This window comes from Dendrobium catenatum, unplaced genomic scaffold, assembly GCF_001605985.2.
Source record: "Dendrobium catenatum unplaced genomic scaffold, ASM160598v2 fragScaff_scaffold_1271, whole genome shotgun sequence".
Taxonomy (NCBI): domain Eukaryota; kingdom Viridiplantae; phylum Streptophyta; class Magnoliopsida; order Asparagales; family Orchidaceae; genus Dendrobium; species Dendrobium catenatum.
Genome location: NW_021319733.1, coordinates 1,059,283 through 1,076,819, shown reverse-complemented (window position 1 = coordinate 1,076,819; position 17,537 = coordinate 1,059,283). Strand labels below are relative to the sequence as shown.

The window sequence follows — 17,537 nt, the reverse complement described above, 5'->3', positions numbered from 1 at the left end:
TATAGATGAAGAAGAGGTTGAGGATGAATTTTACTTTAATTATGAAGATTCTTCTGAAGACAATCAAAGTGATGATGAGCCTGCTTTGGGTCTTGATCCTAAGGGAATATTTTATTTTTAAGTGAGTTTATTTTAAATATTGTATTCCAGTAATATTATCTTAAAACAAATCTTCAAATTCATAGTTGACATAATATTTTGTTATTTTTTGTCATTATTTAAAATTTTAAATTAATTTATTTTAATCGTTTTGAGGCTTACGCCTCGATCCGCCTCGAGGCTTACACCTCGCCTCGCTTAGAAAAAAACGCCTCGATTCCCGATTTCGCCTTTTAAAATCTTGGTTTTACTTAATTGACACATGACAAGTGAAATTTTTAGTTGTTTTGACACATAACAAATGCATTGTTTATTTTTAACACTAAGCATTCATTTACTTCATGTTTAAGATAAATAATGATATATGGAAAGAGATTACATTCATATGCCTATATGGAAAGAGTATGAAATTGATTGTGCATGTTGAAAGCGGAGTACCAAATATGGTGCGAAAGCACGATTATGAGCAATACGGAACAATATGACCCTTTAGGGCACAAGAGGAAAATAAATAAATGGCCAAAAAGATGTTTGTGTACCTAATCAGTACACTCATGATACTCCGGTACAGTTGTATATGATAAAATATAAATAAACATATAATATACCTATGTTATGACATACATAAGCTATGACATTTATCACCTGACATACATAAGGCATATGCATATGGCATACATAAAACACTTAACATTCATAAGACATATGAAAACTAGCATGTGTAGAAAAATAATCAAGGCATTTCATCATTATCATATAATGTGAATTTTCATTTCAAAGACATGTGAAAATGTTAGGATTAGAGAATTCTTATTGAGTGTTAGCTCACTCCCTCGTGTTGGGATACTTTTCAGGAGAACCAACTGCAAGAAATGGCTGACAACCTAAGGTTCACCTACAGCTGTCGTGTACCGGTTGACAGGTTCTTTTGATGTTTTATTGGTTATAGTTAAATTCCCTTTTGGGTGGTTTTGGCATGAATTGTTTAATTTTGTAACCACCATGTGTAAATGAATTCTCTTTTGTTATGACTTGAAGTGTTAAATATATGCTTGGACAAAATTTAAGAGACGCTTTTAGTGAATTGTGAAGTCTTTTAGATTTATTAAAAGCATGATTTAAGAAAATCGTAATGTTCTGAACGTCCGATTCCGTTCCCACCTCGTCTACACGAGTTAACCGGGTTTGGTCGTGACAAAGAGGACCACTTTACAAAAGCACAACTCCTTCAAAAGCCCAGGCTGCTGAAGATAACATAACTAAGGCTTTATAGCGCTCACCCTAGATCTACAGGTGCATCACATCGCCCATGACTATTCTTCCTTTGTGATCAAATGCAGTTCCATGGTACAATCATCCATTATATACTTACGAGAGATATGAGAGTTGTTAGCCTATCCTCTTGAGTCTTTACAATTCATTTCCATTTCCATCACTTCTCTTGTTTATAATTCTACGATCCATCAATCACATAACTGTTGCGGATAAATGTCAAAAGCGTGCAAGCATTTCCACCAAAAAATGACTAAACTAAACTAAACCAATTTCTACACGGTATAAATGTATTTAACAACAGAAAAATTAGAGAATAGCACAATAAACAGAATGCGCATTTGAGTTAAATTTTTTTTTTTTAAAAAAAAGAGGTTCTACTCCGGAAGTATTTATGAGTTCCAGTATTTCATGCAAAATATCTATTGCTGCAAGCCTGCAGTTTAAGAACTTACAGAAAACCGCAGATTTGGTCTGAAAAAAGAAGTCAGAACAATTTTTGTTTCTCTGGACATGTGCAGTGATTCTATAACATCTTCTCGAACATCAAGAGTTGCAGTAGCAGTTAATGCCATCAGCGGAATATCAAATCTCAGTGACTGGATATGAGAGGCCACGAAGTTTTCTCTTAGCACAGACAACCGCCTAATAAGAACACAACAGATCTTAATATAATCCACGATCTTTTTTTTTTTTAATATAATCCACGATCTATAATATAACAAATATACATCACAAAAGAAGAATACAATCACCCCATAGAATTCTACAAATGCTAGAAAATTGCTACTTGCAAAATAGAGGTAAGCAAAGTTAAAAGTTTTAGCCATGATGAACAACAAACCTGTAATCAGGGCGGAAGTCATGACCCCACTTAGAAACACAATGAACTTCATCAATGGCAAAAAGTGCTATCATATTATTTGCTGCAAGCCTCTTCAGTGGTTCTAAAATTCTGCCAGAGGAAAAACAGTTAATGAGCAAACGATCAGCAATAATTTACAATTAAAAAGAAAAAAAGGGCAGAAGAACTAAGCTTCAACCTTAAGACTGTCTCTGGGCAGACGTAAACTATTCTATACACCCCATTCATGGCTTTCTGCTCAACTGTGGTGTCAGGTTGTCCGGATCCTAGAAAGCATGCTGATATCCCATGTTTTGAAAGTTTTAAACATTGATCATGCATCAAACTTATCAAGGGTGAAATCACAACAACCACCTTTCCGGATAATAGCGCTGGAATCTGAAAGCAGAGGGATTTCCCTGCACAATGAATGGTGCAGTGAAATCAAAATTTATCCTAATTAACTTGCAATATGTAGTCAGTTCCAAAATGAAATAAGTGGAGCAACAACTAATGTTAATGTATGTAGAAGTAAACAAGAGATACCTGAGCCAGTAGCAGCAACAATAAGACAGTCCTTGTGTGCTAACCATGCCTTGATGGCTTCCTTCTGAAAGCCCTTCAAGGAAGAAAATCCAAAATGCTTTTGTAAGGCATCGCCAACTTTTTGTTCCCAGTTCATCATCATGCCTTGGCCATCTGTGTTATTAAACTGTGGAATTTGTTGATGCTGAAAGTTTCCATTTTGTTGCAAAAACTCCTTCGGAAGCGTATAAGAGTGAGCATCCATCCAAGATGGAAAAGGTTCAGTTTTATGTTGATTTTTTCCATCAACATTAATTTGCTCTTCCTCATCTAGGAACCTAGACATAGCCATCTCTATGGCATCAAATGAAGACTTTGACGAACTTTCAAAAATGTCCCTTTTACATCTAGAAAAAGATGGAAGAAGATCTGTGATATGGGACTGCTTCATCCTACACAGTGATTGTGACGAGTTTTCATCTTCCTCCAAGGAGCAATTTGGAGTTTTGGAACAGGTGAAGGCCTGTTGTGACTTCGTATATGCATTTTTGTTGCTACAATCATTCAAAATGAAGTCTACAGCATCATTTAGAACTGGACCAACGGCTTCTAAAGCTTCTAATACTTTACCAAACTCAAAACCCATGTCAAGTAGTTCAGATACGACATTGTCAGCTGATAAATTGGTCCCCCCCATCGTTTTGATTACTTTAAAAGCAAACCAGAATCACGCAAATTTCGTCATCAGTAGCTAGTCGCATTTCCTTAAGGCATACTGACACATAGCAAAAGATGGCAACCATTTGCAAATCTCAAAATTTCAGCACATGAAAAAAGATTCCTAGAAAGCAGGGAAAAAGCCAAAATTTACATAAAAAACAGCAAATGCAGCTATAAATGTGATGGAACTTCTTTACTTTCACTCAGAAAAAAGATATTTGTTGGTGAATTTGAAGAAATAGTCAAGACGGGTATTAGGAATCGTCAAGTAGTATGGTAGGAAGAGTCAAGTTTCTATTTATAAATGAAATAACTCATATATTCCTTAAATATACAATATGGCTGCAGTGATTTCAAATTACACACATGGATAGACCAAATAACATAGGAATAGTCAATTTTTCTATTTAGAAAGGCACAAAACTTATATTTCACAAATATAAACTGTGATCGCAATCATTTCAGATCATAATATGAGCTCGGAGAAAAGCACTTCTTATGAGGAGAATTAAAATATTTTCTCTATAGGTAAATAAATATGAATATAACAAGATTTCATCCAAAATATCACAGTTTCAATTGATTCTGGGATTCTAGACTTTCTACAGGAGCAAACCCCCATAATTATTTATACCAATTGTTTGGAATACATTCTCATTTGACGCCACTTAACTCAACATTCTAGGGTACTAACTTAGAGAAATCATTCTAGGTATGCCCCATTGCACAATGGCTTCATACATGGAGAAATGGCTGCCAATGACGAATGGTGAACCCTTAATTGTAACAAATAGCTAAGTCAGGGAAGTTGCAAACATTCAGTTTTGAATTTGTACCCCATTAAGAGCAACAATTCAAATTTTGAGATAATCCCATGAGGACTGGGGGTGCATTTTGAGGTAACCCCATGAGGACTGGGGGTGGATTATGTGAAGGGAATAATTTTCATGATAAATACCAGTTCACCTTACTTGCATAAGTCTTGTAGTATCAGTTAAGCTGAATGGCTAGAAGGAATGAAGCTTGGCCAATTGTGATTCAAAGGTAGTGGGCATGACCAACATTAAGTCAGAAGCAAGACAAGGCAAAGCAAAATCATTAGTAAACTAACTTTCTTTGGATTACCCTAGCAATGGAAGACCTTGAGCATGTACTTTTCGTTGCCTTAATATTATTTAAGGTGGCATGAAGCTTACACAAGCATGTACATTTTATTGGTGTGATATTAATTGAGCTAGCATGAAGCCTATATGGCATAAAACTAATTAATTTTATTTTATCCCATAAGGTGTACATTTTTTTGGTGTATACCACTTTAGGTGGGTGCACTAGGGCGTTTGCATGCATTTTTGTACATTTTATACATTTATATCCAATGAAATGAAATAACGTACTGTTATGGTGTACACATAACTCATTGTCTTTCAGTACATTAAGTCATCATTTCCAAGGATTGATTACTGATACAATTTTGTGTTCCTAGTTTCCTAGCATGTGTTTTGAGGTTCAAACTCTACTATAACTTTATTTTATTGATTGGGAGTCAACAAAAGTGCGCTTGAAGGCTTTTTATGCCACTTTAAGTAGATCAAAGGCAATATGGTGTACGTTCAAAATTGAATCATGTGCTACGGGGTGTGAAAATCACACCACTAAAGGATATCTTAATCATGTTGGCCCCAATTATGTGCTACGAGGTTTAAAATTTTTATATTTTTTCCAGTTTTAAATTTTAAATACTAAAACATTTAGAGAAAATATCATTTTACAACAGCCTGTTATAGGATACTAATGCAATTTTCTAGATTTGTAGCACAAATTTCTTGAATATATTGTATTTTTGGGCCCCTTTCTATAAAATTAATGAACTAGGTGCATCATCAGCATTAGCCTTACAATAATTATACTTGGGCCTTATAAATCCTCATTTTCCATCCATTCATGTTGAGCATGGACTAAGATGGTAAACCTTTTCTTTGCAAATCATTTTAAACAACTTCAATCCATGTTGTGTTAAGTCTAACCAGGTTCTCAAATGTTGTCTTTATATATTTGTCTAATAGTGAACTTTCTACCCTTTTTCATACATGTCCAAACCACCTAAATCTATTACAATTAACTTACCTTCAATAAATGTTAATCCAAACATTCCTCTAATATAATCATTCACTATCGCATCTAGTATTTACATTTGAATTAATGCAATACATTGGTTTTAATGATAAACAAAATTTGCTTTTATCCAATTAAAATTAAACATAAATAATCCATCCACAGGAATTCCAAAGAGAAACTTTTCACCTTTTAACATGACGAGTCATATCACATTCAACTTAGTTATCAATAATTTTTATTGTCTATTGCCCTGATCCATACATCATAGCCAACCTAATTACAATTTTATATTTAGCATTAATTTTTCATAATATCACCTTATCACGTAATACTCCAAGACACTCAATGTTAACTCTAAAAATTAGGCACTCATGTTAACTCTAAAAATTAGGCACTCATTATATTCAAACTCATATATATATATATATATAATAAATCCATGATATTCAAAACTTTCACACATAAGTGTCTCCTTACCTAAAGATATTTTTTTACCAACAAATGTTAGTATCACATTCACTAAACTTGCACTCTTCAAAACCTCTCTATCCACTAAATATTACCAGCATTATTTCAACTTCTACTTCAGTAAATATCTCACCAATATGTCATTACTGAAAAACATGCAACAAGGCACAACACTCTAAGCATTCTTTCTAAACATTGTTATAATCGACATAAAAAGTTATGGACTTAATGTTGATCATTGATGTAAATATATTCTATTGAATATTCTTTTTATATTCCAAAACTGCTAATACTAATTAGATCTTCAGCATAAATATTTTTAATAACTTCAACACACCTAATGCAAGAGGAACTTCAAAGCAATTTGAGCTTGGTTATTCCACCAACCAAGCCATGTTTGACTACAAGGGTGCAACAACCTCACAAATGAAATTTCTACATAGTGTCCATTTCGCATGCTTGTAGATTTCCACCACGCTTTGATGAAAGAAATGCAGTCATATAATGTTTCCCTATGTTTTCTTTTGCTTCACCATGTGTTCTACAATAAGATGATGTGGAGATGGTTTTGACCATGCTCTCATGATGGTATACATGTGACAAAACATACATGTAGTAGAGCATGGTGAATCCTTAGATCCCATGATATGCTTATGTTCCTACATGATCCATGATGGTATATATGTAATCCTACACCGAGATTATGTGATCCTACTTCAATCTTACATGTTTTCATTCATCAGGCAAACTAGGTTCCCTGTGCTGCCTATGACATACATGATGCCTATGGATAATTCTCCATGTTACTAGGTGCATGTTTTGATGAGTACGAATGATGATTTACTAGGTGGTAATGGCATACATATACTTCTAGCAGGATTAAGTGATATACTCATGATGCCACATGTTTCTCCTGTGATTCTAATGTGACATTCAACTCTTCATCTAATTCTACGAGTTCCTTATGAATCATCACATGTTAATATATAAAATGATAAAATAAGCAAAGCTGATTCAAAATGAATAATGCAAATTCAAAATCTTCTAACCATCCCTCCTTTTGTAAATGGACTGTGTCGATGTATCTGTAGCATATAAATTATCAATGAATAATTCACACGCCCAATTCAACCAACCGTGACCAAAATGAAAAAGACCAAAGACGACACCACATAAAATCACCCTATCGTCGCCAATTTCACAAAAAGGACTTCTTCGATGAGTCTGCAGCATCAAAACCTCCATAAAAAAGGCTCTTGCCTTACACACCACACGAAGGCGAAACATGAAATACTCACGTGCAAGATGACAACATAAATTGAGTTATGTGGGCGTGAGAATTTAGCAAAAAAGGATCAATATACAAAAAACCATTTCAAATATAAAAATTAACAAAATTATAAAATTAATTTCAATATTAATATCATTATACTCCTATTATTATTATTATAACATATATCCCTTGTGATTATTTCCTCATTCCCATGCACAATTTCTCTGGGAACTACCAAACCCACGAATTTCGCTTCTTCCCCAAAAGATAGTCACAAAGCTCATATCCCTCTCCCATCTAATGAACTTCAAAAGCCACAAGTCCTTTTGATATTTTCCTCATTTCTTCTGTCCATACATTGCTCCCTTTCCCCATCAATTTCTCATACCAAAGCCCTTGACCCCATTCCTCTTCCTCTCACTACCCACAAACCAAACGAATGCCTCACCTCCTCATCACCTGCAGATCCTGCACACACCTCTCCTCCTTCATTTACTCACCATGCCACTTAACCCCTTCACCCAACCCCACACCCGACTACACCAACCAAAACTGCTTCCTTCCATTCTTATGCGGCTTCTAAAACCCTTGACAATGCTGAAATTAGAAAGTCATGATAGAAACTCGTTGGAGGAGGCTAAACGGGATCTCGCCAACATCGTCGTTCCTATCCAATTTTTTAAACCCTTGACGACAATGAAATGAGGAAATCGTGACAAGGACTCTTGGCCACCTTACATAGACTAGGAGTTCATAAGACCCATTATTTGGGACGTCTTGTCTATGGGACAAGATAGATATTCATCCTCGCATGTCATTTTACATTCAAAACAACAAGACTAGCGTCATAACTCCTAAAACCTAATGTTATAGATCTCGGCAAATTAATTATCTTTAACAAACAAAGTAATAAGTCCCAATGCTCCTCTTAAATTTTAGAATAACAAATCAAAATACTTTCCCTATGTAAGCTCTCTAACAAATGTAAGTTTAGTCCAAATTAAAAAGCCAAAAAAAAAAAACCCAACAAACTCGTCAAACTAAACAAATTGTGCCACCTTACCTCTTATTTCAAGTTATAAGACCCATTATTGAGTTTTCTGTTCCTTAAGGTTGTAAGTCTCATTTATGAGCCTTAAAATGGATGTAAGCCCGTCCCGATTAAATGGGTCGGCATAATGCCAACTAACCCGTGAAAACAAAATGTGGGTTTCCAATGAATGTAAGCTCAAATCTAGCATAAATTTGAGCAAGATCCCATACTAATAAATACAAGAAATGGAGAAGCAGCGAGAGAACTCACCCGCATGAAATCCTCGACAGACAACCTCGGAAGGTAATGCTCTTCGGACAGAACCAGGAGATTTCGCTAAGCGTTTAGAGGTGCGAAAGAGGTTTGATCGGGGCTAAAGACTTCAGCGAATTCTTTCGACGTCGACAAGCGAGCTCTGGGGTACCGCAGCTGTCCCCCTCCGCCGGGACGCCGAAGAAGAGGCCTAAATCGGATATTTTTTTGCTAGGGCTTTCGATCTCTTCCTGTAGCGGGAAAGTTTGATGCAGTACGGTCGAATCGACTGCTTAAGGATGGCGGGTATTTCGGAATTTTTTTTATTTTCACGAAAATATGAAAAAAAAAAATTTGGTTAGTTGAAAAAATTGGCTGAGCTCTTTTTGATCGGTTGGTTAAAAATTTTATCTATTAATTAATAAATTCTGAGTTCAAATTTTATGTATGACATGTATAAATTTAATTTGATTGATCCGTTACATCATGTTATAGAACAATTATTAGGTTCGGACATCGAACGTAGCTCTACATCCGGAGGCCAATAACATGTCGCCACGTGCTCTTACTTTTTACCGCGCGGCTCAACGACCCGACCCAGACCGGAACCGGTATTACTATGTTCGCGTATTGCTAGGTATTGCTCGGTATTGCTTGACAATAACAAGAAATACCGCTCTATCAAAATCAATACCTAGCAAAACTGGGGAATTGCTTAGTATTGATCTTCACATAATGGTATTTCTCGTTATTGTCGAGGAATATCGAGCAATACCTAGCAATACCCCCGTCTGCACAAATCAGCCAATACATAGCAATCCCGGGTCCGGTCCGGGTCGTCAGACCGCGCGGTAAAGAGTAAGGGCACGTTGCATAATTTTACTGACGTCCGAATATAGAGCTACGCCAGGATACTAGACCAAATAAAAATTCCATGTTATGAGTTGATAAATATTTTTGTTATCAATATAAGTTCCTCTTATTATAATAGTTATTATGTAAATATATATAGAGAGGGATAAACTATTTTGTGATATGAAGAGAATAAAGTGTTGTCTTATGTTTCATTTGGGACAACTTTCTTACTGCTTTTTAAAGTATAAATTAAAAAATTTTGTACTAAAAAGTTATTTTGAAAGTAATAAAAAAATCATCTTAAATAAAATCTTAATCTCTATTAATGTTCAACATTTTCATTTTTATGCTTTGCATTATTTGAATATTATGTCTCATATATATATATATATATATAAGTAGTATAATAAGTATCCAAATAAGGTAATCATATTGAAGAAAATTTTAAAAGAAATGTTAAATATCCAATTAAAACATGCAATATGCTAATCATGCATGTGTGCATGCATCAACATAATTAATTATTTATTTAAGTTTAAAAAATAATTAATTATTTAATGATATTCATTTGCTTGTTTTGTTTGTTTTTTAACATACATTATCTTATCTTAGCATTAAAATATGTCATGCATAAATATCTTTGTTCATTAGTTATTATAACATAATCGACTGCATCAAATCCGCCAACATATCATAGGATCAAAACCCAATATGAAGGCTAAATCAAAATGTTCAATAGAGCCCAAGCGAAATTATTATTGCTATTAAACTAAATGAGGATATCTATTCCACATAACCATAATTGGAAAGTCTGTTGCTCCGCCTTAATAGGTTATATTACCCACATAATTGTCTTTCTTGAGTATTTATAGTACAACAATATTATGTCTTTATCCTACTATGTGGAGTTGGTTACATTAATCTTTTTTTCAATAATGTCCTGTTAAAAATTAAATTCTCATTTAAATCTAATAAAAAAATGTCATTACTAATATTTTCTAACCAAGGCCTTTTAGGTCAACTTTTACCTTTCTTAATATGAGTCAAATTTAATACATCTACTTTCTTAACAGAATCATCGAAAGGCAACCATTTTATGTGATCAAACCATCTAAGATGACTCTCCTAATCTTATCTTCCACTAGAGTTTGGAGCTACTCCGACCTTTTCTTAAGTATTTATAATATTGAAAATATATTATCATTCACTTATAATATGATAATTAATTATATGCATTAATATGTATATCATAAAAATTAGGTTTTCTACATTTTTATTAAATGTTAAAATACTCATAATGGTCTAAAATTAACTTAAGATTGCTTAATCATGAATGATAAGACATAAAGATACACTCTGAATATCAAGATATTCTAATCCACTGGAAATATGTTGGAAATTTATTCTAACATGAATTTATTCCACTAGAAACCATTTTCCGACGCATATCTTACCAGGAAAAATTATTCCAATGATAAAAAGTAAATTTTGATGGAAATGCTTTGGTTTATGATAGACCTTGCCGCCGAAAATTGTACATTTCCTGTAGTGTTAGATATTGCTAATTATTTTATAAAAAGTGATTAAGGATGATTGGTCATTATTAAACACAATTTTTTTAAAGGATTCATATCATGATTATTCGATAAATTTTACGCTGGCTGTCGACTATGTAATGTCACCCTCCACTTTTCTCATCTAGGACTTGGAACCTGGCAACATCAGTGTTTAATGGTGCCAAATGTTGGTCATTAAAAGAGAAGCATAACACTAGGTTAAGGGTTGCAGAGATGAGGATGCTTAGGTTGATGAGTGGTTTTACCTTTAGAGATAGGATACGAAATAAGCATATATGTGAAAAGATTGGAATAGCTCCAGTGGAAGATAAGATTGGAGAGAGTCATCTTAGATAGTTTGATCACATAAAACAGTAGCCTTCCGATGAACCGATTAGGAAAGTAGAGGTATTATATTTGACTTATGTTAAGAAAGGTAGAGGTAAACCTAAAAAGACTTCGTTAGAAAATATTAGACATGATCTTTCTTTATTAGATTTAAACGAGAATTTGACTTTTAACATGACATGATAGAGAAAAAGGATTCATGTAGCTAACCCCACGTAGTGGGACAAAAGCTTGATGTTGTTATTATTGTTGGTCATTATTGAAAACATAATAATAAGTAATATATCCCATTCATAAATCAATGCATGTTTATGCAATACCAAAAAGGATATTATGAGTTAAATAATACTAGCATAACCTACAATTTAATAAAAATAGTGTTATTATCTTAGGTTAACTAAGAGAATCTTATCATTTTCACCAACTAGATAAATTATCCTCATTTAATGGTTAAACAAGTTATATGTACACTCATGACTGCTTGTGCAAGTACCTTCTTGCAGATATCTCACGGGTAATATTTGGGTCATGCGGAAGGAGAACTCTCTCTCTCTCTCTCTCTCTCTCTCACCGCGCTGCGTCGGCCGTGAGATTCAAACCGCGGTCCTTCGTGAAGAATTTCAAGCATCCGACGGAATTGCCGATTATGCAAATACGCAATTTTTGTCAATATATTTTATTTAAAGTATAGTCAGACCAACAATCAATTAGTTTTTTAATTATTTAAAAATGAAACTATTTAATTTAAAATAAAAAATAATATTTAATATAAAATAAAAATTAACTAAATAATTAATTTTAAAATGAAAATTAATTAAATTGTTAATATAAGTTTTAATAATTTTTGTCAAATTATTTAACTAGTAAAAAAATTTATTCATTTTCATTAAATTTTTAAAAGCCGCCGGAAAATTCCTTGGGAAAAAACCGTCGGAAATGCGCCGGAAAATTCCGCCGGAAATCAGTGATTTTCCTGTAGTGTTACCAAGACCTACAATTGAAATTAATGCAAAAAATATACATGTAATCATTCAATCATTATATGTATAAACATATAATTGTAATAGCATATAGCAATTAATGAAATAGTAACATATCATATGATCAATAAATATCAGTATAAATGTATATCTTAAGAGCAGTGATTAGTAATTAAGTGAATAGTGAGCATTAAGTTCTATAAATCTTATATCCATCAGTTATAAAATAATTTATATAGCATCTTATTACATCAATAGACATTTTATTATTATATGTATGTCGTACATTGTCTATTATAAGCATGTACATCATGTCAATCATATGGTTCATATATATCAAATCACTTTGTATCAATTATATTAGTCTTATCAAATACTTGTATTAGTCATAGCATGTATCTTATATAAATCATGTCATGTCAATTATATAATTTGTCATACATATATTACTGTCATAAGCATATGCAAGCAATATAAAATAAATTAACTATATGTGGTATTTTTCCTATATTCGATCATGTAGGCCAACTCTATAAGAATCAAGTTATTTAGATCATGTGGCTTTTATATCAGAAGCTAAGACATCTCTTCCTAAGAGTCAGCTAATCATATCATGTCAATCTGTCTTCTTATGTCTCCCTTTCATATCATTTAGGATTACATCATACACCTTATTTTAAAGGAAAGTCCATGGCTCATCCTCCTATATAAGGTAACATGTTTCCAGCAAATCTAAATGAGTAATATATATATAATATATATACTTCTAATAACACACTTAATGTTTAGTTCACTATATCATGTTAATGTATGGAATAGTAAGGATTTAGTTCAAGTAAAGTATATTAAGGATAAAGATCAAAAAATACTTTTCTAAGAAGATGATATTCAACAAAGGTGGATGAGATATTTTACTAAACTTTTTAATGAAGAATGTAAAAATACGATTGACTTCAGTGACTTTAGCACCCTAAATAAAAATAGAGACTTTTATTTTTAATGACCTATTAGTAAAATCAAAGTTAGAGAGATTTTAAATAACATGTTGTAAGAAAAAGCTATTGAACCAGATGATATTCCAATAGAGATGTGGAAATGCTTAGGAGATGAAGGAATTTCTTCGTTTACTAAACTTTTTAATATTGTTATAAAGACTAAATATATTCTAAATTATTGGAGAATGAGTATGTTAATTCCTATTTTTAAGAATAAAGGTGTTGCATAAGAGTGTGCGAACTATAGAGGAATTAAGTTAATGTGTTATACTTTAAAATTATGGGAGCGAGTTATGGAGCGTAGGTTGCGGCATGATACTAATGTTTCTCAAAATCAATTTGTATTCATGTCGAGTAGGTCTACTATGGAAGCCATACATTTATTGAGAGGTTTGATGGAGAAATATAGAGAGAATAAGGAGGATTTACATACGATATTTATTGATTTAGAGAAGATAAAGTTCCAAGAGAAGTGCTATGGAGAGTTATTGAAAAGAAAGGAGTTAATAATGCTTCTATTCAAATCATTAAATATATGTAAGTAGTAGTTATTACCTGTGTTCAAACAATAGGTGGTTTGACAAAGTATTTTCCTATTTCGGTTGGATTACATCACGGATCAACCTTAAGCCCATATCTTTTTGCTTTAGTCATGGATGTTCTCACTAGACATTTGCAAGAGGATGTAACTTGGTGTATGTTTTTAGCTGATGATATTCTTCTTATTGCTAAGACTAGAGAGGGAGTTGAAGGTAAACTTGAATTATGGAGGTCAACCTTAGAGTCTAAAGGTTTTCACTTGTGTAGATCTAAAAATGAATATATTAAGTATAATTTTAGTAGCAATAGACCTAGTAAGGGGATTGTGACTTTAGGTGATCAAGTCATTAATAAGAGTACACATTTTAGATGTCTTGGATCTGTTGTTCAAAGTGATGGTGAAGTAGATATAGATATTATCGAAATAATTCAAGTTGGATGGTTGAAGTGGAGGAATGCATCGGGCTTGTTGTGCGATAGAAAAGTCCCCCTCAAACTTAAGGGAAATTCTATAAGATGGTGGTGATACATGCAATGCTTTATGGTGCCGACTGTTGGTCATTAAAAGAGAAGCATAACACTAAGTTAAGTCTTGCAGAGATGAGGATGCTTAGGTGGATGAGTGGTTTTATTCTTATAGATAGGATACAAAATGAGCATACACGTGAAAAGGTTGGAGTAGCTCTATTGGAAGATAAGATTAGAGAGAGTCTGTTTAGATGGTTTGGTCACATTAAATGGAGGCCTTCTGATGACCCAGTTAGGAAAGTTGAGGTATTAGATTTGACTTATGTTAAGAAAGATAGAGGTAGACCTAAAAATACTTGGTTAGAGAATATTAGAAATGATCATTCTTTATTAGATTTAAATGAGAAATTGACTTTTAACATGACATAATGGTGAAAAAGGATTCTAGTAGCTTTGGAGGAAACAGGACGACCCCACGTAGTGGGACAAAGACTTGATGTTGTCGTTGTTGTTGTATCATATTAATGTACGTAAAATTTGTATATGCACCAAAGTTAGTAAAATTCCAACAAAAATATGGAGTAAACTTTTTCATATATGTGTATTCATAATAGCTATATTATAACTTGCATTCATGTCATATACATATATAAAAAGATTTTAATAATCATTTCTCAAATTTATAAATTTATCCAAATTATCTAAATTAGAATATTTCCTCCAAAATATAAAATAACCAGTGAAATTTACTATGTTCCCGTCAAAATGTTCATATTAACGACATATATTACATACCAAAAGTTATATGACGAAAGTTTGCTAAAAATTAAGATATAATAACATTTATACATTCATACCAAATTAAAACTCATAAAAAGAAAAATATACAAAATCATTGAAATTAGAGGAAGGGTAAGGGTAGCATACCTTGAGACGAGCAAATTTTTCAACTAAACCAATAGATAAAAATTGTTCTATGACTTTTAAACCCTAGATTTTATTTACTCTCTTCTCTCTTTTTTCTTGTATTTCCCTCTCTTCTACTCTCTAGCTTGAGGAATAAAAAAAAATTAAATAGATTTTATGGATTCATGTAATGGATAAGGATATTTTATAATAAAATTTCTTAAGGATTTGAATGTAATTATGCCAATTATTATGTTTTAGTGTAAAATTTATATAAATTCTTTTATATTTTTAAATTTGGAGCTCTAAAAATTATATAAAATATTCATAATTTAACTAAGCATGTATAAAAAATTCTGGTGAAATTAGTTTGCAAAATGGACATCTAACGATCACAAAAATCCACTTATACCCTCTTGTTTTAATTTTTAACACTTCCTCCAAAATTAGAAAAATTTTATTACAATTAAAGCATAATAATATCTATATTATGGTGAAGACGATTTACAAATTTGACTTATGATGACTCTAAAAAATATATTTGATTGGAAAAAAATATAGGCTATTACAAAAGACACACATCTCGTCCACATGAGATCCTTCATAATCGAATTGTTGTTGAGCTTAGGGATATACATCAAGTCCTTACTCATCCCCTCTCACTTTAGTAGAGCAACATCAGACTATATTCCTACCCAGCGCCAGCTTGATATCCAAACTCCCCAGGTTCACATTACCTGCATCCTAACTCATAAGATCGCTACACCACTTAGCACAGCAAGCCAAGCTATATCAAAACTGATAGTAAAACTCCTGTATTCCATACATATTCTATTGTAACTTCCCAAGCTCTATAAATAGGGGGGGAGGTTGTGAGGGAGAGAGAGAGAGAGAGAAAGAGAGAGAGAGAGAGAGAGAGAGAGAGAGATGACAAAAATCGAGAGAGATGCATAGATAAACATTGTTTTTTTTTTCTGCTTGAGCTCTACAAAATAGAGTCCTCGTTATTCCATTTATTTTTATATTTTTTTTTTAGATAATAAATATTCTATCTAGATCCATCTCTCTATCTCTATGACTATATCATCCTCGCCTATATGTCCTCAGGTCATAAGCTCGGTATCATCCACCGGACCAATCAAGATTCAACACTATTGATGTGAGTTATTTTATCTATAGTTTAATTTATGCCCTAGCCAAAAAGGCCCATGAACCTAGGCATGGATTTAATATTGAAAATTATAATACCTTGTATATGTTAGATTGAATGTGGCTCAGGTCAGATAAACTTAGAATTTGATTTGGATGCATTATATGATATTTTATTTTGTTATAATTAATCATTATGACTTAAATTAAGTTAACCTACCTCAAGAACAAGCATGACAAATTATATTTTCTTCAAGTTAACTAACATTAAGCTAGCATGAAATTGGTCAATAGTTAGTGAGTGCAAGTTTACGTGCACCCTAATAGGCACAAGTACCCTCAATTAACTAATGTAGAGTAATGTATTGGATTAAGACTCTCCTTAGCTAAACATATTGTAGAGTTCAACTGGGAATTAGATAAACTTAGATAAGATCTACATAAAAAAATTATTATTAGGCTCGGGATGATTGATCAATTATGTGAGTTATGGGCTTTATGTATTTGCGCTCTTTAGGTCAAATAAGTGTTTAAACGATCAAGTTTGAATAAATCATTTTGATGCTTTAACAGTAATTAGATTAGATTGTTCGCCTGTCTGATTAGAGTATAATCATACTTAAAAAGCTTGGATATGTTATTAAGCAAATTAAATTTGATTGACTTAAAGTAATTTGAATAAACCTTTGGTTGATTCTTGTAAACATAGATTGAACTAGTTTCATGGAATAATTAGAGTTCAATGAATTGATGGAAGCATATAGAGTTGACTCTAATCAAGATTAACTTGATTGACCTTGGGATGCAATAGGACAACCCAATAGAAGGTCAATGCTCTTCCTTAAGACCTTGAAATGTCAACAAAGCTCACTAATTTGTTATGATTTGCCTTGATACGCCCTCGCTCAAATGTCCAAGCTTCAATATGCATATTTTAGAGTTTATTTAATGGCCAATTGATCAAAATACTCTCCCCTCATTCAAATACCAATATTATTAACTTTTTTTAGGATATTTAGACCAATTAAGACAGACACATAAACACATCGAATACATAAGATTCGAACTCAAGACCTTTTAATCGGTAGCCTAAACTCCTAACCAACAAATCAAACTGTGTAATATTATTAACTTCATAA

General features: G+C 32.6%; 1 protein-coding gene across 1 annotated transcript in view; it reads right to left on the bottom strand.

The window, feature by feature from the left end:
* Positions 1-8,881, bottom strand: part of LOC110100837 (ATP-dependent DNA helicase Q-like SIM) — a 35,388-nt gene extending 26,507 nt beyond the window's left edge. Inside the window, exons 1-5 of the mRNA XM_028699385.1 lie at positions 8,620-8,881; positions 2,762-3,515; positions 2,415-2,634; positions 2,216-2,326; positions 1,827-2,016 (exon numbers count right to left, since the gene is read on the bottom strand). Coding sequence (XP_028555218.1) covers positions 1,827-2,016; positions 2,216-2,326; positions 2,415-2,634; positions 2,762-3,437 — 1,197 coding nt within the window. The 5' untranslated portion in view covers positions 3,438-3,515; positions 8,620-8,881. The remainder of the gene's footprint in view (positions 1-1,826; positions 2,017-2,215; positions 2,327-2,414; positions 2,635-2,761; positions 3,516-8,619) is intronic.
* Positions 8,882-17,537: the final 8,656 nt, after the last annotated feature.